A 25,256-nucleotide genomic window follows, 5' to 3' on the forward strand; every position below is an offset into this window, starting at 1 on the left:
TGGGGTTTAAACTTTATTTTGCTGTGAAGTTACAGCTACAAGCTCGGCAAGTGTGTTATTAATTACTAGAAGGCAGTAGCTGAATGTTGTTGAGCTTCCTCCTCTTTCTGTGAGTCTTCAGCTGCATGCTTTGCTTGGCAGGCTGCAGCGCCGTCATCCTGAATTTAACTCCTGCTGTCTCATTTTAAGGTGTTTTGTTTTTTTTTTCATTCCAGTTATTGACACCAATATCTAAGGTTTGTAGAAAGATGTTAGCATCTTTAAAGTGTCGTATTAGCTGCCAGCTAGTCTTTTGGTAGCTCAAGATGGCTGCAAGGTGACTTTTGGGGGATTCTGGAGAAATCCATCCTGGCTCTGTGCCTGGCCCAGTGTGCGTGGAGAGGGCCATGCTGATCAGAAAGCTGAGTTGCAATAAACATCAAGTTTCTGTATTCATCCCAAAATATACCTGCGTGCTACCTGAATGCAGCTGTTGAAAGTGCTGCGCTCTTTACTGCTGGTTTGTGCAGAAGTTAGGCCCACAAGGAACATGAACGAACCTTGTGCAGAGGTAGAGGCAGGGTAGCCAAGTGTATGTCTTACATCTTTAATGTCCTGTATGTGTTTGCAGCTCTGAAGGCAGTATAGCAAAAAAAGGGTATTTTTATTCCATTCTTGTTATATTAGGTTTACGCCAAAATAAATTGGCCTCCTCTAGAACCTTAGTTTTATGTAGTGTCTCTGATATCACCAGCGAGGTCTGCCTGGCAGAATAAATTTCATGAAAGTGCTGATTGATTTAATTTTGGGCTCGATGTAGTGATAATCAGTATTGAGACTAATATGATCACAACAAACCTACTTCAAGATATGAACAAACAATATGCATATGTGAAGCTTGATATACGCTGACATAACAGGCACTGGAACATTTAAAAAAATATTTCTGAAAGATGTAGGCTTGTGAGTTTTAATGGAAAATATTTCATACAGGTAAGCCATGCTGGAAAAAACATGGAGAGCTGTATCTGGATTATATCAAGCAATAGTCTGTCTTGTGTAATGACCTATTGAGAAACTTGAAAAACACAGAGGTACCACCCAAAGAATAAGAAAAGACAGGTGAAATGAAGTAATTGCTTGGCTAATAGGTATTTTGAGTGGGTTATAAAACCTTTATTTATGGCAGGAAGCTGAGTTTCTTCAAAAGATTCGCACTTACCTAGTAAGTGCTGTCAAGATCCTGGAGAGTGACCTCTGTTCTCAGTGACTTCCAACTTTTGCTCTTCTTCCCCTTCCTGGATGAGCTTCCTTTCAGCTGTCAGTAGCATTTTAAAGCGGTATTTCCTTTCCATAGTGATTCTTTCGCTACGGTACTTGCAGTCGTGTTCTGAAAAGGTAAATTGTGCAATTTAAGACTGACTGGGCTGCGTGATGGATTATTCACCCATGCCATTTAAGTAAAGTTCTGTGTTGGAAGCCATCAGGCATCTGTTGTGTGGAGGAAGCTGTTGTTGAGCCACAGACTCTTGCTACCTCAGCCATATCATTGGCATGTTTGTCTTGTTTTCATTCCTGTCAATAGTGCGGGAGCAAAAGACCTCCTTGCAGGAGAATCTCTGCAGGCAGATCAGGTGTGACGTCCTCTCCCCTGCCCATCTGATTTTTCAGCAGGTACGTACAGCCCAGGCAGCAGACTTCTCCAAGAGCTGGCTGTGCTTTGCGCTGCTGGTGTCCTGCTGTGGCATCGAATGGAGACCAAACTTCCCTTCCCCATCAGCTGTGGCCAAGTGAAGCAGCTCTTTGCCCTTCGTTGCTGTGTGCCTGTGCAGCTTGGAGCAGGGGGGACCTAAGCTAAGTTCACATCAGTGGAATTACAGACTTATTTTATTTTTAAAATGTTGTGGGTTTGGGGTTTCTGCAGGGTCATGGGCAGTGGTGTTCCTTGTGGCATGGAGAAATTGGGATATGTCTCTTCTGGACTTGCGTATGTTACTCAGTTACTCAACGGCCCGTGATTTCAGCATGCTGATTTAATAATTGGGCTTGATAGCCTTGCATTTGTATTACTCATAGATACTTTTGGTGTTCAGGTGGAGCAGTTGTGAAACTTGGAAGTTTAAAATCATAAAAGCCTACAACAGAAAGATACCCAACTCTCACATTGATCATTAGGAAGGTATTTTTCAAGCTAATTTGGTTGGAGGGGGCAGGATTTAAGAAAAGGAGCTATTCTTTCTCTAAAGTTCCTATCCAGAGTTTTTAGTGTGTCACACCCTTGTGTGTGGTGGCACGGGGGACAGGTGTGCTCAATTACAGCGTTAAAGTTTCAGTGAAATCTGTATACGGTGTTGGATGTAATAAAAGGTGTTTTCACTCAGCGTAGGTGATCAAGTGCTCATGCAGGAAGTGACTAATGCTGTTGGGCAGGTAGGGCTGCACTAATGAGACCAGAAACAAAATGGGCTATATTTAAAAAAAAATATAATAATTTAAATTGGATGCCGACAGGAGTTTCTTTTTTTTTTTTTTTTTTTTTTTTTAGAATACATCACATGGTAGTGGGAAATTCAGAACTGATATAACATGCTCTTGCTTTGACCGCTGATTTGCGTTTTAGAGATTCAGATATTCCTTTGGATTTGGGATTGAGAGAAGTTATCTTCATCTATCATGCCTTGGGTTATACAACAGATAAGTTAATTGTGCTAATGCCGTATGTTGCAAACTCAAGCAAACAGGAAATTGCTCATAGCTTTTTTTTATTCAAATGGAAAAATATGGAATTAGGATAGCTGATCAATCTTAATTGCCTTATACTGACAACAGTGGAAAAATCTTGGAATTACGCCTACAACAGTTTAAACTACCTTGGAGGTCAGATTTGTTGCAGCTTTTTGGGGGAGAGAACCCCATTTGTGGTGTGGCTTTAGCTGTAATTAATAACAAATTTGTAAAATTAATTTTTTTCCAAAAATGTAATTTTAGGGGAGGAATAACTGTTCTGAAATTTCACTGAACCTCTAAATGTTTTATGGAGTCATGTTGAGTACTGTAATAATACAAATATCTAAGATGGTGATTAAACCTTCTTAAAGAAGTTGAATTACAGATCATTTCCTGAAAGAGGAAACGCATGCATTTTGGACACCTTCCTTTCCTTTCATGTTTCTGTTTGGATTCTTTGGTCTCTCGATGTAAGTTTCCTTCTGAACTTGTGCACTGCAGGTAACGGTGATGCTTCTAGAATAGCGACAGAATTGTCATGCTTCCTTCTTAGTGGCAGTTAAATGAAGCAGTCCTACTCTCTTCTAGTTTGTTTTTTTTCCACCTTTTTTCTTCCACTTTTCTGTTTAGATCTCTTGAACAATTTCTGCTACTTGGCCAGGTTGTCTGTCCTTTACTGCACTTGTTTGCTGCTCAATGGATTTTAAGTGTTTCTGTTGTGTAGTAGTCAACACTGTACGTATGTAGTTTGTCTAGTCCCATGTAGTACACAAATCTGTCACCTTCCATCATAACACATCTATCTGCTGTCAAAGCTAAGGAGGACAAGTCCCACGTGAGTTCAGCAGGTGCTTTTATTTTACTTTTTTTTTTGAGTAAAGGAATCTTCCATGTATCACAGTTGTAGTAGTCTGCTGTTAACATCTAGCAATCCTGATCCAGATTTGTAGATTATTTTTTTTTCTCTACACTTCTTCCAAATGGAAATGTTCTGTTCCACTTGAATTTGATTTGGAAAAAATACAATACGGAGTTGGTTTGGATACCTGGGAGAAAGAACTTTGAAGAAACCCATTTATTTTGTAAATATCACATTAAGGCCACTTCACTAAAAATCTGTAGGGTTTCCATGGTCGAGTGAGGGACTCAACATTGCAGGATGTCTGTCTTCATGGTTCAAATGCTAGTTACAGGATATCAAGTGCAGTATGACAACAAACTGCTGTAAGACATGCAGATTTTTTCTCTAGGTGATGTAATTCACTATAATTCTGATAACACTGAGCTGTCCGAGTGTTTGTTGCTTTTTTTTCTGCCAGTGTTAGAGCCTTCCAAGATGATCTTAGCCAAGTCACCTAATACAGATGTCTCGCAGATGACCACTTATTGCAGTGACTCGGTGTTTGAGCTCAGCTTTGGCACTCAGTCACAAAGAGCTATTGAGGTATTCTTTGAGATAAATCACAGTAATAGGAAAAGTACATTTGTATTTGCAAGATGCTCATATGCTATAATGAGAGATTAATAACTTTCTTCAGAGGTTTGGTGTGCAGAAGTAGCTGAGGATGTGCGTGCTTTTATGACCTCCTGTTTTCTTTAAGCAGTGTCATTCTTCCTGTGGGCTGGAAGACTTTCTAACTTGTTTGTTACTCATTACCGTTTTTCAAATGAAATCAAGAGGAACTGTAGTTTGCACTTAATTTTCAATGTACTCATTTGTACTTTGGGGATTTAGTACACAAAGCTTACAACAAATACAGAAATTACCACTGGTGTGGGATTTCTTACTTCTCCTATTTTTACTAATGTTTGTTTTCCTGATGCATGTAAGTTGTTTGGACTTCTTTATATATAATATATTGTTTGTTGTAGGAAACTTGCAGAATGGTTCAGCATGTGAAGGCATAAGATATAACTGATAGAACTGTGGGGAGAGTCACTGATCCTTGAAAGACACGAGCTCTTTTTCATTTCGCTTACACTATATGTGAGTCTCTTTTCAGTCTTCTGTAATTTTTAACGTATTTACATTAAAATATTTATATTAGACCTTTACTTCTTTAAAGGTTGAAAGTATGCTCCAGAGACCTCATTACTAAAAATGGCTTTATAATTAGGGTGTCCTATGATGGTAGGATTCATTTTACCTTTAACAAAAGATGTTTCATTAAATCTAAATGATTCCATAAAATGTTCTTAAACTTTCCCTTGATACACTCTTCCCATTGCTTGGCAGCAAGTGTGTTGTGGGTTTAACTGTAAGTATCCTTTGGCTTTATCACATCTGTCATTTTTACGTGAGTGACCCAGTTCTAAAGGTTTATGTTTTTAATATAAACGTAAAAGGATTTTTAGCTCTTTTAAAATTATTTTCTTGCTGTACAGGTAATCTATTTAACTGTTCCTAAATTAAGTTTGACTGCGAAATCTGGTATTTTGTATACTCTTACAGCTGTTTCAACTATGTCAACTTTGATTTATGTAGGGAATATGTAGAATATGGGAGGGAGGAAATTCGAAGAATTGCTTTCTTTCACTTATGATGGCACCTCTGAAATCCATAATGTTAGTATAGTATCATTAGTTATTTAATGCTAACACTTCAGTGTTCTTGTAAGCCTGTGTGTTTGTAAGAAATGGAGTTGCATGGGCATGCAGTGGGACATCAGCTGATCAAGCTGGGCAGGGGAGAGTGCCAGGGACAAGCTCTGGAGCATCACTTCTGCCATCCCTCCCTGTCCAGCTGGGAGTAATAGGGTGGGAGTGTCATGCAGCTGGGCCTCTTTCCACCAGCAAAGTGCTGAGGCATATCTTAACAAGTACCAGCAATGTTAACTACTAGGGGATAGTCCCTGTAAAGGTTCAAGCTGATTTTCAGCCCTACCGGTGCTGCCAGAAATTCTTAATGTTCTTTTATGATACTTCTTTATAACTTGGCGTTACTTGTTCAAAAAACATCTATAGCATGGGAGGGAGGAGCGTCTAACATAGGAACACATGGATAGAAATTCCAAAATGACTGAAATTATTACAAAATTGACACAGCCATGTTTGTTCTTCTGCAACAATGGAGAAATTCTTCTGGAGAAATGTCAGTACAATTCAGAACTTAACTAACAGCAGGATGACAGATTTCCGAAACTGCAGGCAGCATTTTGGTGAAGAGCACACAAGAAACACATCATTTATCATGGTGTTTGGGCATACTGCCAAAACCACAAAAGTCACAAGTGCAAATGTTTCTGCCTTTGTTTTGCGCAGAAAATCAATGTTGCTTGCCGGGTGGAAGCGATGGCAGTTCTCAGAGGCAGCTCCTGCTGTTCTGTACAGGTGCAGTTTAAAAGGAAACATCACAGGTGCAGAGTCTTCTGTGGATGAAGGTAAGAGGGAGCAGGAGCAGTCATGAAGGTAGTGAGCCTCTGTGTGTGAGTTATTAAAATGAGGGAAGTCAAGTGGACTGAGAAAATTGTGAAGAGTACATGTACACCCCTCTCTCCCCCTGCATGTCAGGCAAGAGGACTTTGTGATCTAGTGAAAAGCTGCAGGGAAGAAATGATGTGACTTGTGGCTGAACTGGGTGGCTCTTCCTTCTTTTCACTCTTTTCCCATCCCCTCTTCTTTCTCTCCCCAGCCAAGCTCAAACAGCAGTGACTGCTTTCCCCTTTCTGAAGTAAACCACTGCAGCTAATCGGGCCTCTGTGGAAACTTGGGCTTGTTCCAAATGATCATCAATGATTGCTTAATCACAGAAGGCAATTGCAGTTTGTGACTACTATGTAGAAGTGTTTGCTCTGGAATTGATGCTTTTCAAATAAAAAGTTTTTGTTTTTAATTTTTTAATAAGATGAGAGCTAAACATTTTCAGAGGTCATATTTGGTAGACAGGTCAGTGATGTTTAATGTCATGTGGTGTACTTCCATTTCAGTGAAAATATCAATGAAATGCTGAATCAAATACTTTTGGAAAATGTTGGTCTCTTTGTTAAGAAACATTTCTTTTTGTCATGAAAGCTGACAGTCCTTTCTTTTTGCTCTCGCAAAATACGGACTTGGAAAGATGCACGTCCGTGTATACATTGTGTGTGTTCTGTGTTACTATGTTTTGTAAGAGTTAATTTCTCCTCTGCTTCTTCAGTTTCTATTTGTTAACATCTCTCCTGCTAAGGACTGTGCATTCTTTGGAAATAATTAAAAAACTTTCCTGAACTTGTATTATGGAATTCAATTACCGTTGAGTCTGTGGTTTCAAGAGTGGAGATGGATATAGCTGATAAAATACCTCCTTCACCTCATTTTACCTATCCATATTCCTGGTTCCCAATTCCATCCCTTCTTGGTGGTGGTTGGAAAATTCTGTTGACTTCGGTAGGAACAAAGCTGTTTGTTTAAATGTTCAGTGTGATGTGAAATGGCAACCCAGTTTCTGGAGCCTTGCAAAGGTTTAATGCTGTCAAAAGTGATGTTTCAAGGCATCTTTCAACCTGCTCATCACTTTAGAAACCCTTGTAGTCAATTATCTTTGTTTTCAGGGTCAGTTTTAGGGTGTTTTTGGTTTTTTTTAGCTGTTTTTTTTAGTGTTTTTTTGGCGAGTTTGAAGTACTTTTGATTGTAAGTAGATGAGCAGTATCTGTAGAAATGCATATAGTGTCTTTCCTACAATTGTAGGCATGGCGATATCTTTATTCTTGGAACAGAACAATGAAAATTTGGTGAAAATTTTTGAACTGCTTATCAAGTAATGAGGTGACCCATTCATATTATATCTTTTATAGTCATTATTTTATTCTTATAAGCAATCACTTCAGTGGTTTCTAGTGTATTTGACAGTTATTGATAGAATTCCTCCCTACTCCTTGTTAAGGAGATGCTGGAAATACATATTAACTTATGGAAACAACTGATGAGTAATGCATTTCTTCTCTTTAAAAAGCCTGGTTACCTCATAGCCAGTCCCTTTGCTTTGGGTGCACAGCTGAGAATTCTGTATCCTTCAGGGTGACAGCTGCACGGAGAGCAGACGTGGGGCCAGCAGACCATGAGGAAGTGTGAGGACCATCTTTGAAGTGCCGCGGGTGCCAGTGTCAGCACGGGCACGGAGCTCAGGCCTGAGGTTCAGCAATGGGTTTCCACACGTGCAGCTGAGCAGTTTGAGTACTTGTACACAACGGGGAAGATAGACGTTAGTGATCTTAAGCCTAGTAATGACTTAGGTATGCTGGGATACAAGCTTCTTTCTGAAGAACAGTAATTTTAGGATGTACATGTGGAAAACACTGATGCGTAAAGCTCACAGAAAAGGAATGCGTTGCAGCCCTCCCCGCTTTTTACTGTAGTTGCCATTAACTGCTTTTACTGAGGAGAGCTGCTGAGCATATTTCAGGCTTATTAAAGGTAAGCAGAGTTAGTACAAGTACCTGGTACATGATCTGAAGGTGTAGATTGACACAACAAGTAGGATGACTAATGGCTAGCTACTTCTGCAAGAGCCTCTCTCCTTGGCCGGGCATTTCCTACTTGTCTATTGGGTTGTGAACTAGTGATCATATGTCACAGGGGGAATTAATTCAACTGCCTGATCAATTGGAAAACTAATTTGAAAACATTTCAGTCTTCTACTGTTAGCCAGCTGAAGCTTCTCTCCTTGCAGCCTCACAGTTGCTCTGTAACGCTGAGGGAGAAGGGAAAGCTGTATTGACTCCTTCAGTAGTTTTTTTGGCAATAGGTAGGGTGCAGTCTTGGCTGACTTGCTGGAAGGGTTGTAAAGGTCTGAGGCCTGAGGAGGGGTACTGGAACAGCTCATATGTGCGAGTTCTGGCTCTGCCTGTACCCCAGATCTTTCAGATCCACGTATGTGTTTGATCAGATGATGTGAAGTCTTGGGCTAGACTCCAGAAGATGCAGGGTAAGCCTGCCTTAGCATCCAGAAAGAGGAGACTGCTGTGTGGGTTGAAGTCTTATTTTGTCTTTTATTATAGTCTAGTCTCCCTAAACATCCAAAAAGGTTAGCTGCAGAGAACTGAATTCAGTGATTGTAGCAGTTATTTCCACCTTTCTCTTCAGTCCCAGCCAGTGCCTGAATGCACAGTGATCCTCAAAGGACCAAAAGCAATGAAAAACATAGTGAGGCCTTGTTCTTCTTGCTACATGCATGTATTTCCACAGCCGTATCTGGTCATGATGGTGTTTTTGCCAGAATCAAATCTCTCCCTCATGGCCAACTCAAGTCCTAGCTAGGAATCTAACTTGGCTACTGCGTGAAGCTGACCTCCCATAGTAACAACCCCAGTATTATAGCCAGAATTTGATCGGCAAGAAAGTTAACTCTGATGTTTCAGCTGTTAAATGCAGCGTTTCAAATCACTGTGTGCAGCTCTCTGCTGGATTTGGTCAGTTCTGGTGCAGAATTGTTCTTTCAGCTTGCACAGGAGGATTTTTCTTTTGTGTCAGTTTTCTGCTGAGGTATCTTAGGTAACAGTTTAGCTGTTTGAGATGGGTAGTTTGTTGCTTCTGCCTGGGGATTTGCTTTCACTTTTGCTTCTCAAAACACAGATCGCAGCCATCATTTAAGCTTTTGCCTTGATAGTTCCCTGGAGAAGACTGTTTTGTTTGCAGGTCTTGGTCTTATGTTTGCTCCCTGTTGTGGCTGTATCTGTCATTCCATTAAACATGTATTAATATGTTCCTTACATTTAGAATGTATGATGAGAAATAACGTAATTAAGTCATGTGAAATTGGAGCTTTGGCATGGTATCTGGGGCTCATCCAAATGCTGGTATGTGGAGAGAAGTTTGGAAGGCTGTTCTGTGCTAGCCTTTCCCAGGAAGTATTTATCCCTGAAAATATGTCAGCATGCACATTAGTCTACTTCTCGGGTTTATCCAGCTATGTAAAAGTTACCAGTTAATTTCACTTTGTAGGAGTCCTCATACAATAGTAGCTTTTCACCAAAAGCAGCTTTGCTTTATTCTGGATATGTACTGGTACAATGAGATAGGTCTCCTTTTCAGGAAGGCAGAGCAAAATAACCATTTATAATTCAATTCTTAGTTATTTCGCAACAACTTCATTGCATAAACAAATTCCTTTAAGTTGCATGGTTTCTAAGGGAAGCCAAGTGATAGTAATTTAACCTTGTAAATTCCACACTGAATCTAAGAAAAGAGATATGTTACTATTTCTGATAATTGTCTACCAGGTAAAAGTACTTCTCAGAATTTCATTCGCTTTATCTTGTACCTATGCAACGTGGTTGTTTGTGTATTAAATTTATCAAGTGAACAATGGCAGTATTTGTTTTCTTGTGTGATGGTCAAGAGTCAAAACTTTGATCACTGATACATGCATAAGAAAACTCATCTTTAACCTCAGACCTAGCAAAGACTTTGAAACTAAATAGTTCTAGGTAGCTTTCTTAAGGAAAGCAGGACAGTTTAAGGATGACTATAAAATATTTGTCCTTTTCTATAGACCATGGAATGTAGAGGATTTGGATGGTCAAAGAATAATTGTGAGATTTGTGTTAAAAGTTCTTGCTATTTTTAAGTCACCACCCACATCCATGGTGATGCTGTTTTCTTCTATAGCCATCTTCTGGAATGCAATATTGAGAAGGGGGGAGCATCCTCTCTTCTCCTACTCTTTCCCTCTGATTGAGAGCTTTTCTCTTTTTTATGCTAAATGCCACTTTCAGTTGGGAATATAATAAGCACCATGAAATACTTCTGTAGGTATTAAAGTAAAATATAATAGCAGCCATTGTTGGTGAAGCCAAAGGTTCAATTAACTACTGCTGATGCTACCAGCTGAATCACTGTGTGGGCTAATCTGTATTAGAGGTTTAGTAATACAGATTACTGAATAGATTTCACAAATATGTGGTAGTTTGGGCCCTTTTTCTTATTTGAAAGGGGAATTATGGTTGGGAAATATGAACTCAGGAGCCTCCTGTGTCTGTTTTGGATCCTGTGTACTAAATAGTTGAAGAATGAACTGTTGATCTACTCTTTTTCAATACAAGTAGTCACACAATACACTGTTGCTGTGGTTGATGGATTTTGCTTAGTTACATGTGAAAACTGAAGTGACGCTTCACAGCGAAGTTTGAGGCCATGTGTTTTTACTCTTGCAGGTGTTAACTTTTTTTCCATCTTCAAGAAAAGCACAGGAAAGGATTCAGAGGGGGGAAGTTTTTGATCTAGACACTGATTACTCATAGTAACCATGGCTTTGCTGATTTCTTGACTACCAGTTCATAAAGGAACTTTTGTTTTGTTTGCTTGTTTTGGTTGTAGTGTTGATTATTGTTAATAGCTAACAGTATTATTCTGTTGGAACTGATCTGAACCTGGTTAATCCAGTCTGAACCTGGTGGAGGCCAGAGCTTGGCTACTCGGAGTTTTCTTCTGCAAGTGAGATGAGGAAACAGCAATGTTCCTTTTTAAGTTTCTCTCTTGTAAGAGACTGGCATGGTGGTAAAAATGACCTGCTTGAGTAACTGAGCACACTGTTTTAAACTTAACTGGAAAGGGAGAATTGATTTTTTTGTTTGTTTGTTCGTTTTGCAGTTGATTATTTTCTAGTATAAGTATTTAGATGAATTGCGGTAAACACTCATTGCATGACTGCAACTTTTGGGAGCTCAGGTCTCCGTGCGCTGGAAGTGGGATGTGTTGTTGCATGGCAGAGGTAAAGCTCCCCTGCTGAGTAGCTGGTCACTGTGGCTGTGCCTGGGTCCCCTCATGTTTGAGCTGTTTGCTCAGCTTTTGCAGCCTGTCCATGCGTCACCCATCACATGTGTACGGGGCGCATCCAGGCTGGGCTTGGCTGGTAACACATTCAAATACAGATGACAGTTTTTACAGCTTTATTCCAAGTGTAGGAGAACAGGCTATTCTCATCTGAATTTAAACATGATGACTAAAGAGTTAACCCATCAATTTTTCTCATTTACTTCACAAATATCAGCTGTCGTCATTGTTTTGTTTCGATTCTGTGTTACTTGGACGCAGTCTTCTTATCGTGATGCTGGAAGCCTGACAAATGCTTGTGTTCCAAAGGTCTCGCTGCTTCTCTGCTCCTACTTCCCATTTCTGTTAAGCCCCTGTGAGCAGTGGTGGCCAGGTTACTCGAGTGTATCGTGGTATGCGGATGGTCTCCTGGCCCTTGCTTCCTTCCTGCAGCTCCTTCCCACACCTGGTCCTGTGAGCTTTTAGTCCCACGGCCAGGCAGCAGCAACAGCTGTCAGGGCTTGGATATATTTGCCTCTTTTCCACCCCCAAAAGGGCAGGTACTTGACTCAGTCTGCCACCCTCAAAACTCTTCTTTCATGAGCATCTTTGTGTCTTTTACCAGAAGTCAATGCGTCTTCTAAGGAATAGGAAAACTATTGTGCTCGCTATTTGGCCTTGTTAATATGCAAACCTAAACAAAACCAGAGAGCTGTTGCGTATTTCCTTGTTCCCTGTAACGAGTGCTGAGAGACCTGTGGGTTTGAGTCAGGTTCCTACAAGGTTTGCAGTTCCTGCTCCGTGTGGGTTTGGGTCAGGTTCCTCCAAGGTTTGCAGTTCCTGCCCCGCATCCTGCTGGGCCGCCTTCGGCCCTCCTCAGCTGGGATTTTCCCCCTCGCTCTGCCCTCACAGGCAGGCCAACATGAGAGGTGAAAGATGGCTTTGTCTTCTCAGCAAGGTGATGGAAGCTTTCTGCCCTCCATATCTCTTGGGGGTAACTCTGGCTTGCCCCTTGGTCACAAAATGTCCCAGTGGCCTGGGTTAACACCTCTGGCTGTGTCTGGACACGGGACTCACCGTGATCTCCATCATCGGTTTCAGCTCAATGCAGACACCAAGAGCGGCAGAGAGCATGTAACCTCCGTGCCTTCTGATTGTGTGCACTATGTTTGTGGAGTGGCAGGGGGCAGAAACATGACCAAATGCAATGTAGTTGTCTGAAAACATTACTCAGGTTAAATCTTTTTTTGTTTGTTTTTAATTGATTTGGTGATACGGACAGTAACAGGAGATGAAAGGGTAGAAGGGGGAGCTCATGCAGGTTGGTAATTATTTAAGTCTGGTCAAGGAGAATATTAGTGTTAATTTGTTTTTCTATAAATTTTCTATAAATCCTATTCCAATGCAGGTGGAACAATTAGAACCTGAAGGTTCAAGCTGGTATCAAATCAATGTGAACAGATGAAACCTGGCCCTGTAGAAGGGATGAAAAGGAGTAGAGCTTCGTGTCAGCATGTTGTCAAGTGATGAAGCAAATTAAGAGGCCTTTAAGAAAAAGGTTTTGGTTGAGCTTAGACTCAGGAGAATATCTCGCTCATTTATCCTCGCTAATTAATTCTGGCCAGTTTAGCCAGTCAACATTGTGGTGGTGGTTGGATATGCTGCGATTCCTGCCCAGCTTCTTGCTTTTGCTTGCCTTTCTTGTCAAGGATGGTATGTTAAAATGTTCCTCAAAGGCTCTTTTACTACTTCTTGAGTTGGGTGTTTTTTGTTTGGTTGGTTTTTGTTTTAGTGTTGACAATGTGATAGTTAATGTAAATCGTAGAACTATGCAAGTGGAAGAGGTGTGGTGTCTGCTGGTGCCTGGAACTTTTGAGCCCAAGTGACTTTGTAAATGTGGCATGGCGCAGGAACCACATCCTTGCCATGGCTTCAGCCAGGTGCATAGTATCCGTGCCAAAGGAGAACAAAGACTTTGTGTCCTCAGATAAGAGATGTGAAGGAAGACACCATGATGGACGTCTTCAGGGGTGTTCTACGTGAGCTTGTGACACAACAGAAATCTGATTTATTTTTAAGTGCAGATTTTGGGTTGAACGTTTATTAATAATAGATGGCCACTTTAACAAAATCAACTTAAAATGAACATCTGTCACGTATAAAACCTTTTTTAAAATACCTGACAGACTTTAGTGCTGGGAGAAATTAGGTTTCTTGAGCTACTTTTAGTCGCTTGTGCAAAAGAGTGAGATTTTTCAACCAGGCAACTTAAAGGCATTGTTGCCATTTGCTGCTGCTTTTGAATCATGTTGATCGCCTTCCTCGTTCTCCACTGACTATGGAGAAAGACTGGTCATTCTAGTTGATTTGGTGGTCGTGCAGGTATTTCCTGGTGTAAGAATTAAGAACTAACAATTATGAATTCAGTGCTGGCATACAGGAGTTCCTCACCAGTTTGAATTCTTTCTGTAACCTTTCTGAGATCAGCAATGTACCCATTGCTTGAGCTGGTGAAGACCCTCCCTCCTGAGTAGGGGGGGGATGCAAGGTTACAAGTAGTGGTTGGCAGAGAGGACAGCGTGGTGGCTTACTGAAAAATGGGTTCTAAAAGTAAGTTTAATGCAAGTCTGCTATCTAGAGACATGAATAAAAGGGGAGATGCAAATGAAACACACCCAGTGGGGTTTTGGTCTGTGAAGCAATGAACTGCAGGCGAGAATGTACATGAAGATATCCAGTGCAGTTGGAGGTAGCACATGAAACCCAGTTTGTCTTCCTGCTTGGTGGAGACACAACTGAAGTAGCCCCTAATCTCATCACTCTTATTCCTAACTCTTCATTCTCACTTGTTTTACATCACTGAGGATATGTTACAGTTTGGCAGTAAGCAGGGAGGACAGAAACTGAAAATCTGTTTCATAGGATTGCTTGGAGTTTTTGTAAGAGCAGTTTGGAGAATGCCAGGACATCACTGGCATAACACAGAGGCAGGGGTATGGATTACTAAAGTTAGTACTTAAACCACGGGAATGGTCATGGAACCATAACCTCAAAGATGGGTGCAAAATGCTTAGTAAAAGTTTCCAGTGTCTTTATTTTTTTCCTCCTCGGTTGCACTTGTTGGATTGTGTCTATTTGGATTTCATTCAATTAGCACCTACCACTGTGGAGTCCTATTGAGAGCCATTAAAGTATTTTCCATGAAAACCTGTTTGATTGGTTTAAAAAAAAATTCAAGATGATACTTCCCAGAAGTGAAGAAAGTAATTCTTCACTTGGTTGAAACTTACAGCAAAAAAAATGTAAGAGCAACATTTCCAGTGAACTAGAAGGCAATAGGATTTTGCTTGCAAATAAAAGCAACTTTCTTCCATTAGTTTGTTCCTCTGTAGAATGTGAAAGTCCTGTGTATCAAACTGTCCCTTTACTTGCATCTGTGCACTTCCAAAGTATTTTTTAATGCATAACATCCCCATTAGTTTACAGGGGAGAGCTCGGCCCACTGTTAGAAATTTAAGTGTTCTACAGGGGTGCAAACTAGACATGGAACTGTACGCTTTTCTTTCAGCATTAACAGTTGAAAGTAAGAACAACATACTGATTTATTTAGCTTATGTATCTGTGAACTAAGAGTAAAGTTTCAGGCAGAAAATGCAGGTTTGTGTGTATCTATTTTAAAGCAGAATGGCCCATTCCAGCCAGGTGTGGCCAGGCTAAATGACAGGCACAAATCAGTGCTACTCACATAGTTTGAACTCTTTCTATTCAGCTACCAAACATGTCCTTTTTGTAGAAAGCGGAAGCAGAGAGAATAATTTTCTGACTTAAAGGACCGTACTCTCTCTTCCTGTTACGGGTATGACTAGTTTTGGGCAGTATGTGAACAAGTCCCCCGCCCCAAATCTCTCCAAATAAAATGTCAAGAACTAGAGGGAGTGGGGCAGTGTAATGCTGTTCTGACAGTTTAAATGTTACTTTTCTGCAGGATGAAACTCATGAGAGCCTGCTTTCACAGGATGAATTGTGAATGGTGCTAGCACCTCCTGAGATGATTTACGAAAGTTGAGCACAGCTGGGTGTAAGAACTGAATAGAGTCTGACATTTACTGTTGTGCAGCAGCTCAACTGCCTTTAGACATATCAGTCATTCCTCACGCTGTGAAAATATACCATGCTGTTGTGTATACTGAGGATTCTAAAGTTTTTAATACACGGTGGCACTTTGCAATTCAAAGACTTCTTAAAACTCAGGGTTTTGACATTGTGATAAGCTGATTCTGAAGGATGAGGCTCTTCAAAATTCCTTTGAAAAAAACAAAAAGTCATGAAAAAGAACAAAACTAGTTGTTTTTTAGCCAGGTTAAAAAATATTTTTTTCTTTGCTGTTCCGTAGCACCTCCTGGGTCTGCAGCAGCAGGTAGCCTAACAAGCTACTTCTAAAGCTGTACTTGCATCAATTGCTAATGCTAGTGCACAAACAAAGATGGACTGTTTTGGTAAGACAAGGCTCCATTGAAGTTACTGCTAATAAGCAAAACAGCTCTGTTCACTTCAGTCCTATTCAAAACATAGGAAAAGAATCAATCTTTGCCAAACTTGAAAGGCTGAAACTATTACAGAGGATAAAAATGATTTACTTCAAGTGGGTGTAAAACATATTTTCAAAATAAACACTGAAACCACGCTTGACTTTTACCACATATTTAATCATATTTTGTGTGGGCATGAAAAATAGAAAGTGTTCAGCTTTGTATTCCTTCATTTTATAAATGCAGGTTTGTTCTACCACGACATGGTAGTGGTGGCTCTTAAGCACCAGTTTAAATGCCAAATACAGTGTGCCTTCTCAGCATGAAGTGTTGCTCCGATGCAGATTAGTTTACTTCTAGGAAAAGGGCTTACCCCTTTTAGTATTTCCCTAATTCTTAAACAACAACAACAAAGTAGCCATAGATGGGGTTCATTTGACTATTTGGATTTAAATTGTTTTGCCTATACTTCTTCAAATAGAAGCATTACTTCTGTGGTACCACATATATTGAACTACTAATCCTTGTAGTAGTGCAATAGCATTTTGTATTTCTGTAACAATTTTTTCCTAGGTTAACGTATTTGGGTTCTTGGGAGCTAGACTGATTTTTCTTTCTGCTTCTTGAGCGCAGATGATACACAGGGGGATAAATTACAACAAACTCCACGTGTTCTAAAATGTATTACTGATAAGTGCTTGGGCCCAGCACTCCTGGATGTTCTGCAATGCAGAGTGCTGCCGGAGCTATACTGGCTCTTGGAAGGGGTAGGCACCAGCAGAGGAAGGATATACTTTTATGAAAGTCTGTACATATACATAATGGGAACACCTGCAAAGAAAAAGGCCAGAGCTATTAGAATGTGGGAAGCAAATGTTTAAAGGTCTGAGCATCTGCAAAACTTCTCACTTATATGAAGACTTCTAGCAGAGTAACTAGATTGTCCAGAGACCACTATCTCTGGTCAAAATACTTTGATAACAAACTGTGAGCATAAAATAATTCCTAGTACATTTATTTTGGATCACGTGGTGAAGCCATAGATTAAATATTTCAGATGGCAATGTTCCCTCTAAAACAGGGATATGCTGTGTCATGGTGATGTGATCTTCTTTGCAGTGTGGTTGTAACACATTTTAACATGTATCAAACTGAGGTTTTTTGAATTTCTGAGAAGAATCACTCTGTTATATGCTTAAGTTCAACTTTTCACATGCTGCTTCAGGTACATGAGTGTCTTCCAGCTGTAAAATGTGGACATTCCCCGTAGCATGGGGGGGGGGGGGGGAATGCTTGTTTTGTTTTTTGTTTTGTTTTTTAATGGTGCATTCAACCACATGCTTCTTCTTTTCCACCCTGCTCCAGGTAAAGGCCAAAATACTTGAGGTTAGACTTGTTTGTGTGTGGCGGTGTTCTCCTTATCTTTTGGGGCTGGAAGTGAAGTTTTGGAGCATTTGCCTCCTGACAGTGGGTGTAGTTCAGGGTAGCCAGCCTCTCCTCTGTACCACGGGAAGATCTCCTCTATCCTGACCTGCCCGCAGCCTGAGCTGAGGCTGCGCAGGGCTGAGATCTCCTCTCTGTGCTCTGGTCTGGGACGGACTGCTGCCATCTTCTAATTTCCTCATCTCTTTGGTCCCACTGCATTGCTGGGGAAACAAAGGCAGTGCCATGGGGATTTTTTTGAAGTCAGTATGGGTTGACCTTGGATTTTATACCTTTTTGTAATGTCTTTTCTAATCCTCTAACTCCTGACTAAATTATCATTCAGTTAGAGCCCATATGGCTCTGTAGCTGAGACAGCAAGTGCAGGGTTGTGTTGCTTTATCTTTTTTCCTTTCTTAGCTGAAATACTGCATTAACAGTCTCTGGTTTATGGTGTTTTCTGTTACCGCCATGCAGCAGCAAGACCCGCATCAAAATTTGAGGCGTTGCTATCGTATTCAGTATATTGTTTGCAGATCCCAATAACGGAGCATGTTGAAGTAAGCAGTCCAAGGAAATTGAACTGACCAACCTCAAAACAATGGTTCCTAGAAAGAGACACCCATTCCACTGTCAGCCCCCCTTCCTTCCTCTTTGCATGGACATGTTTAGTAGTAAGGAAGAATTGGGCTGGTGGTCAGCTCCACATGTGCAGTCAACTCTCATCCATTCAGGATTATGCGTGGCAGACGTGATTGAACAAGCTCATGCTGGGTCCTTGCAGACTCCTCAGACCCAGCAGGGTTTATTAACTCAGGCTCAGTGCCAAGTAAATACAGCCTCATTGCTCACAGACCAGCTAGGATCTGCTGTTTTGGCATGGAGTCCAAGTTAATAAAGCCTGCCAAGCATGAAGGGTGCAGACCTGTGTCTAGCCTTGGTCTCAGATCCTGGAGCTGTGGACCTATGTTGCAGATAACTGACCATACGGATCAGCTTGGGACCATCAGGGCTCATTACATCAGTAGCAGTTTCAGCCCTGATAAGTTGAGCATGCTTCTCTGTGTGTTTTTGTTTTGGTCATCTTTAGGGATTTTTTTTCTTTTTTAAATATTACAGCACTCAAGGTTCTGGGAAAATCTATTAGCTTGGTCAGCCCCGGGCTCAGTTGATGTTTTCTGTGATTGCTTAGCAGGAGCCAGCTCAGGTCTAGCACTGAGTCAGAGTCGATGATCCTAAGTTGACTTTAATTTCTCTGTGCTGTGATTCCCAGCACATTTTGGAATAAAAGCATACAAATGTTTCCATTACCTGCTTTCTCAGTGCCTGTGTGAGCCGTGATAGTGGAGAGTTGGCTATTTCAGCCAAAGCATGGAGTGCTGAATGGGTGCTGCTAGCTCAAGTTCTTGGTTTGGTTTCATGGAGTACATCGCCATGGTACATAACTACAGTTGTTGTAGGAGTAATTAGCTTTTCTGTTGGATTCGGAAAATACCCTTTGGAAAAATGGCAGTTCACTTGGAGTAGGTCAAAATAACTTTAAGACGATATGCTTGATAGTCCGTGGACTGTTAGAGTACTTTAAATCGAATTTTCTTGCAAAACTCACAAATGTTTACTTCCTCAATACTTGCAGAGTAGTACCTTTTCCAAATAAAATGTCTTGCAACTCTTCTGTATGTTTTTTCTCACATTCAGGTGCAGCTGGGACAAGCGGATATAAAATGCCCAATCACAGAGTGCAGCGAACACCTGGATGAAACCACCATCCTCTATAACCTGCCCCACGAGGACATCATCAAGTATAAATATTTCCTGGAACTCAGCCGCATTGACTCCAGCACCAAGCCATGCCCTCAGTGCAAGCACTTTACAACCTTCCGGAGGAGAGGCCACATTCCTACCCCTGCCAAATTGGAGAACAAATACAAAGTGAGCATGGTCGCCAGAGCTGTGGGTAGGACAGCACTTGGTGGGCATTAAGTGAGCTTTCTTCTATCACTGGGGCTTCGTGCAAGCTGTGATTAGGAATATGAATCATTGATTAATTAATTCATTTCTAACAATTTGAACAGTTTAACTTTAGTCCTTACCTTATTTGGTAAGGTGGCATAATTTTGGCCTGGCACGTTTTAATTTAAAGAGTACTTTAAGAGTATTTTCTTTCTTCTTTGACATGCAAATAATACGGTCATGATTAGAAGAGACTGGGGAAGAGGAATCACACTATTACTGATAATTTTAGCTGTGCAACTCCAGCAAAGATAGGTTTTCCCTGAAACTCTCAGCAAATAAATTTGGGACAGTTGCTGTGTTATGTGGTAACTTCCTGTTGGCTTGCTCCTTCTTAAGAGCTAGAGCTATTGTCTGTCCTGCTCCTTGGTTTGATTTCTTCAGTCCCTTAGTAGAGGTTAAACATTACTGTGGTTTCTCAATATCCTGTGGAGTCTCAATACACAAAACTTTAGAAAGATCTAAAACCACCTTTTGACAGCACTTCTAGTAGAAGGCTTGCTTATACTGTGATTTCAATGAAAGAGTAAAAGCAAGATGGCAGGCAGAAGCAGCTTTGAGCTCCCGAAGGTCCATCTTGGTTCCAAAAGATGAACATTCTGTCTGCAGCATCATGCTCTGTTTTCCATCCAGTTATTAGACTTGTGGTGGTTAATTTCATGATTGAGTTAGCCTTGCCTGGACAAACCAGTTTTCTTCAGTAGGAGTTTAGATGATTGTTTAGATAGGCCTAATTACAGCATAAGATTCAGCCCAGTGTGGAGATTAAAAGGTACAAGGTTGTGTATCCAGTGGAATTGAAACCTCAGTAAAGCTAACTCTGAGATACAAGCTGTATACAAGATCTGTGCAGTGTTTGAACTGCATGCAAGCTGCCACAAAGTCTGGTGTTGGACTTCAGATCTGGCATTGGACTTACTTTCAGTTTTTTGGCACCATACACAGAGGTGGAAAATTCCAGCTACAGGTCAAGTTCCTTCTGCCCGCAGCCATTCTTCTTCAGCCATCCACTTACTGTCCCTTCAGATATAGACAGGATGCATGGACCAAGGTATACCCACCGTTGTAATGCTTCTGCAGCAGCATCTCTTAAGGTGTCAGAGGCTGTGCTGTTCCCTTGAGCCCTGTCACGGTTTGTGTAGCTGTAACATCATGGATGTGCCAACTCCAATTTTTTTTGTCATCTTCAAGGCACAAAATGAGTACTCCTGCCCACCAGTGCTCTATGAGTTAAAATGCTGTGATTAAAATGTTCTCACCATTCCCCTGGAAATCCTAATCAAAGAAAGAATTGGAGGCTGCCTTATGTGTTGCTAGAAGCTTTTCCCTGCTTCTGTGGTAAAGTGTTATGTGTAGTCCTGACCTGTAGGGCTGAAGTCTCCTCTGGGAAACAGACCCTCTCAAAATGTGTGCTTTGAGCTGTGTCCAGGTGTGTTCCCTGGAGGAATGTCTAGTTGACGCAGATCAGGATCGGAAATGTAATTGGGAAAACGCTATCAAACAGTATGGACAACCATGGTCCAGGGCTTTGGGCTGTTCCCTGAATCTGTGTTGTTTTCTGCCATAGGTATGGTTTTAGTGAGTTATTTTAAGCTCAGCACATGGAAGAGGTGTAAAAAGAAGGCTATATATGACTGTGTATATGTGAGTAGTTACATGCACGCGTAGCTGTGGACCATTATCTCTGTTTTCTTATTCTTATGTGATTTCTCATATGTTGTCTTGTCTGTCTCAAATTATAGGCTCTTTGGAGGCAAAGACAATTTTTTTTTCCCCACATAGAGCATTGGAGAGCTCTGACTGGAGACCGAAAGGTCTTGCATACTTCCATGCAAACAGTATAAGCACTAATTGCCTCAGAGGAATTCTGAACTGAAGCGCCAGCACTGGAAGTGCTGCCTTCAGAAGAACCAAGTCATGCATGGGGGAAGTCTGCACAGAAGTGTACTAGTAGGATCACCGCACAGAAGGGCTCTGTGCCAGCACCCTTGCTCTCCTATACACTGTAATGAGAAAATGCTGTAAAAAAATGCAAGAGTGTGTTTGAGTACTCCTTGAGTATTCTGTACCAAGAGTACGTATTTGTAAAATATTATTGATGTTCCTAACAATTGATACACCATTTAAAATCATAAATGAACTTAACATCTCAATTTAAAGAGGTACAAAAGTTATTACCTCTATTAATTTTCCTTGCTATAGCTGTTTTATGTCAGCTAAGCTGATCGAATCCCAGAAGTTCAGAGTTTGCTACTGCTGTTTTTCGTTTTTGAGATCGGAGTCTAGAAAGTTACCATGTCCGTGTATGTTGGCAGAGGAGAGGAAGAAAAGGGAAACTTGCTATGCAAACCTCCCTTTTGTCATGAGTGCCCTTAGGACAGCACAGTACAGCAACATAACTAGTTAGTTTCATACATCAAGTACTCATATCACAAAAGGATCCAGCTTTCCAGTAAGGAAAGACCCTTGCTCTCTATCTTATGACCCAAATTGGGAGTGTGAGATTTCCTTGCTGGCAAGATTCTAACAAACCTTTGGTAAAAGCTGGTATGCCAAAGTCCAAAGGAAATGGGGGGGGAAAAAATTAAAAATTGGTAGTTAAGCTCCTATGCATGGAACATATGGATATGGGTTTTACTAGAGTGATTATCTTGGCTTTTACTGTCTTTGTTGTTGTTATTTCTATCAGGCCTGGATTTCATCTGTTTTAGTGTTTGCTCTTTGACCTGCCGTGAAGAAGCACTTCTTGATTGTTGGACTTTTTCTGCCTTAGCCCCTGAGGTTCATAACAAAGTTTTCTTGCTTGCTTCTGTGAAGAGTTACCATTGTATAAAATAAAGGCTTGAGTGCTTGACTTTGGAAACGTAAATGTTTTTTTTCAGTGTGGTTCTTACATAAACTGTCTTTTGTTTGAACTACTGAAGAGTTTCTGAAACTCCATGCTCTAGAACTGGTAGGAGTCTGCGGCTGTGAAGGTGCTGTGATGGAATGAACCTGTGTAGCTGATTCCGATGAGTTCTCCCCCCCCCGCTTTTTTGATCAAATTTTAACCTTGAGTTGCAGATATCTTCATGTCTACACATCACTTCAGTCAGCCTTAAGCCTGAACTGCTCTGAAAGCAGTGATTTTGCTGTTCTGTCCCTCTTTGCTCTTAGCTGTTTGTTCCTGCCAGCTTGCTTTTGCTCATGTTGATGTTTTGTTGTCACGTTGGGAGTTGGATCAAAGATCAGCTCCAATGGGACACAAGATTTGTTTGTTTTGTTGTTGCTTATTTTCAGCTGGTACGAGAGAAGGGATGGGTTGGTGATGAGGAGGAGGCAGCTGTTTTGGCAGGAGCCCATAGTCACTTTTTTCCAAAAAAAAAAAAAAAATATGTAGCTGTAGCTAGAGATGGTAATTCATGTCATCAACTGCACAATTTATTCAGCTACCCTAGCGTGTAACCAGCATTCCACTAAGCAGCAGAAAATCCCATAAATCTTTCTGCAGCTTCAAGCTCTCAGAATATTTTTAATGTGAAGTCAGTTTTGCTAACGTCATATCACAATGGTCAGTGCTTTGTGTTGCTGTTACCTACCAATTTTGAAAGGTCTCTTCCTGGGAGGTGAGGAAAATGATAGTTAAAATAGTTTACACTGAAGAGGCTAGCTAAGAAAATGGAAAATGTTAGCCTCAAAGGTCAGTATTTCAGAAAGCTGAGAACTAAGAGGGTTAGTATGAGAAGTTGTGTATTTTTTCTATTTCAAGGGAGATTGATGTCTTGGGTATGTATCCTCTCGATTCTGATCAACTGAAATGGAAATCATAAAATAAAAGGTAAATGTTGGTATAAGGAAAAACATACTTGAAAAAACACCAAAGGCTGTTTGTATTGTTGTTTTTTCAGATATAGTTTATCTGCTTTGCTGGACTATAGTATATTTTACTACTTCAGACCATATGAAAAGAGTATTTCTGTGTCCTTGTTATGATTTCATGCGCTAATACTGAAGCATAAAGCACATTGTTTGGTTTTCTCAGAAAAGTGGAGGAAGAATGATATAAGAATCTGAAAGACAGCCACAATTGCCCTGTTGTGTTCCTATTTCTTGAGTACTTGCCATGCTGTTACACTGAATCCAAGTTTAAATAGGTTTAGGATTTTGGTTTTTGGCCACTAGTTCCAAGAAAAGCAAGAATAATAGTTCTTAAAAGAACATACTTTTCTTTGCCTGCTTAATGTATGTTGAGACACTGTGCAACAACAGTCAAGTGGCTCATTCAGAATCTTAAATCTATTTACTAACTCAGTTCTTTGGAAGGTGGAAAAGGAAACAAGTAACTCCAAACCTTTTAATGAGGTAGGTCCCACTAGTTTACTTCAGTTCATCAGGGCCACTCATGGTAACAGATGTTATTCTGAAATCCTACGGTTGCAACCTCATCCTGTGTTTTAGTGTTTTCTAAGTGATGTATTTGGAAACATCTGATGTCAATGTGCATGCATAAGATTAAGTATATGTCCTGGTGGCTGGTACACTTCTTGCAATTATATGCATGCTATAATAGAAAGACAGAGCCTGCAATGAATGTGTCAAAAAAAAAAAAGGAAGTTTTAAATTATGTTGTCATTTTTTTAAGCAAGGAGCTCTAGTTTGCAACTTGCCAGAATATTGTCTTTTTTTGTGTGTGTGGTTTTGTTGTTGTTGTTTGTTTTTTTGTTTAGCATTCAGGTTCCATCTCAAATGACTGAATACTGCATGTGATGAAAGCTAGGACAAGAGGGAATGGCCTCAAGTCGTGTCAGAGGAAGTTCTGGTTGGAAATTAGGAGAAATTTCTCCTAATTTTCTAAATTTCTCCAGAAAGAGTTGTTAGGTATTGGACGGGTTGCCCAGGGAGGTGGTGGAGTCACCGTCCCTGGGGGTGTTCAAGGAAAGGTTGGACGTGGTGCTTAGGGACATGGTTTGGTGGGTGACATTGGTGGTAGGGGGATGCTTGGACCAGACGATTTTGGAGGTCTTTTCCAGCCTTAATGATTCTATGATTCTTTCAGGTTGTAGAACACTTAATCATGGCTACAAGCTCCATCCTTGCCTGAGGCATAATAAATACTGAGTAACGCAATGTGATGCTGGCTAAAATTTGTCTTTCTAGCAGTAGGTCACTGGGACATGTGATGTTGAAAAACACAAGTTTGAAGCTTGTAGGAAATTATGGGGATAGTGGTCCAGACAGTAAGCCAGTAATCAGAGCTATCTGTTGTACATGTTGGTTTCTAAAGGGTTCTGGAAACCTAAATCAGTGTTGTGTGTGAATTTATTTAGTAACAGTAAAAATGCTATTCTTTAGATTCTTCAGGGTGGGAAGCTAATGTACTGTTCAGTTGTTCTTAAGAATTATGCACAGATGCAGGATAACATATTTACTTTTACTTAGCATCTGGGCCTATAGACCAACAAATCCAAGAAATGGCACTGATTTTGTATTTCAGTTGTTTCATAAGTTGTCCTGGCCTTGGGTCAGGGATTAGTGTTCTCATGCAAAAAGTAATAGTCTTTGTAATCCAAGTGTTGCAGCTTTCACGTGTTGTTTCCCTACAAATGAGTTTTATTCTTGTTCTTTCCTGTTTCTGTGCTGCCTCCATGTGTCTCAGTAACTTATTCATTGACAGAAAGCATCTAGTAAGTGTGATTTTTCTTCTACATGAAAAATTTTACTGTTTGCCTTAGGAAAATGCCACCCTGTAGCTACAGCAAGCAGTAAGTCATACATGCCCAGGATACAGGATATCAGAAATTAATCTATTTCAATTTTACAGTGTCTGAGTCTTCTTGATATGAAGAAAAAAATGTGTGTGTTCTAGCACTTTTTTTTTTT

At 40.6% G+C, this 25,256-nt stretch overlaps 1 protein-coding gene across 1 annotated transcript in view; it reads left to right on the forward strand.

Moving 5' to 3' along the window:
* Positions 1–25,256, forward strand: part of RNF217 (ring finger protein 217) — a 54,191-nt gene that overhangs the window by 13,789 nt on the left and 15,146 nt on the right. The window contains exon 2 of the mRNA XM_035538662.2: positions 19,083–19,316. Coding sequence (XP_035394555.2) covers positions 19,083–19,316 — 234 coding nt within the window. The remainder of the gene's footprint in view (positions 1–19,082; positions 19,317–25,256) is intronic.

The sequence above is a fragment of the Cygnus atratus genome, chromosome 3 (genome assembly GCF_013377495.2).
Source record: "Cygnus atratus isolate AKBS03 ecotype Queensland, Australia chromosome 3, CAtr_DNAZoo_HiC_assembly, whole genome shotgun sequence".
In the NCBI taxonomy this organism is placed as follows: Eukaryota; Metazoa; Chordata; class Aves; order Anseriformes; family Anatidae; genus Cygnus; species Cygnus atratus.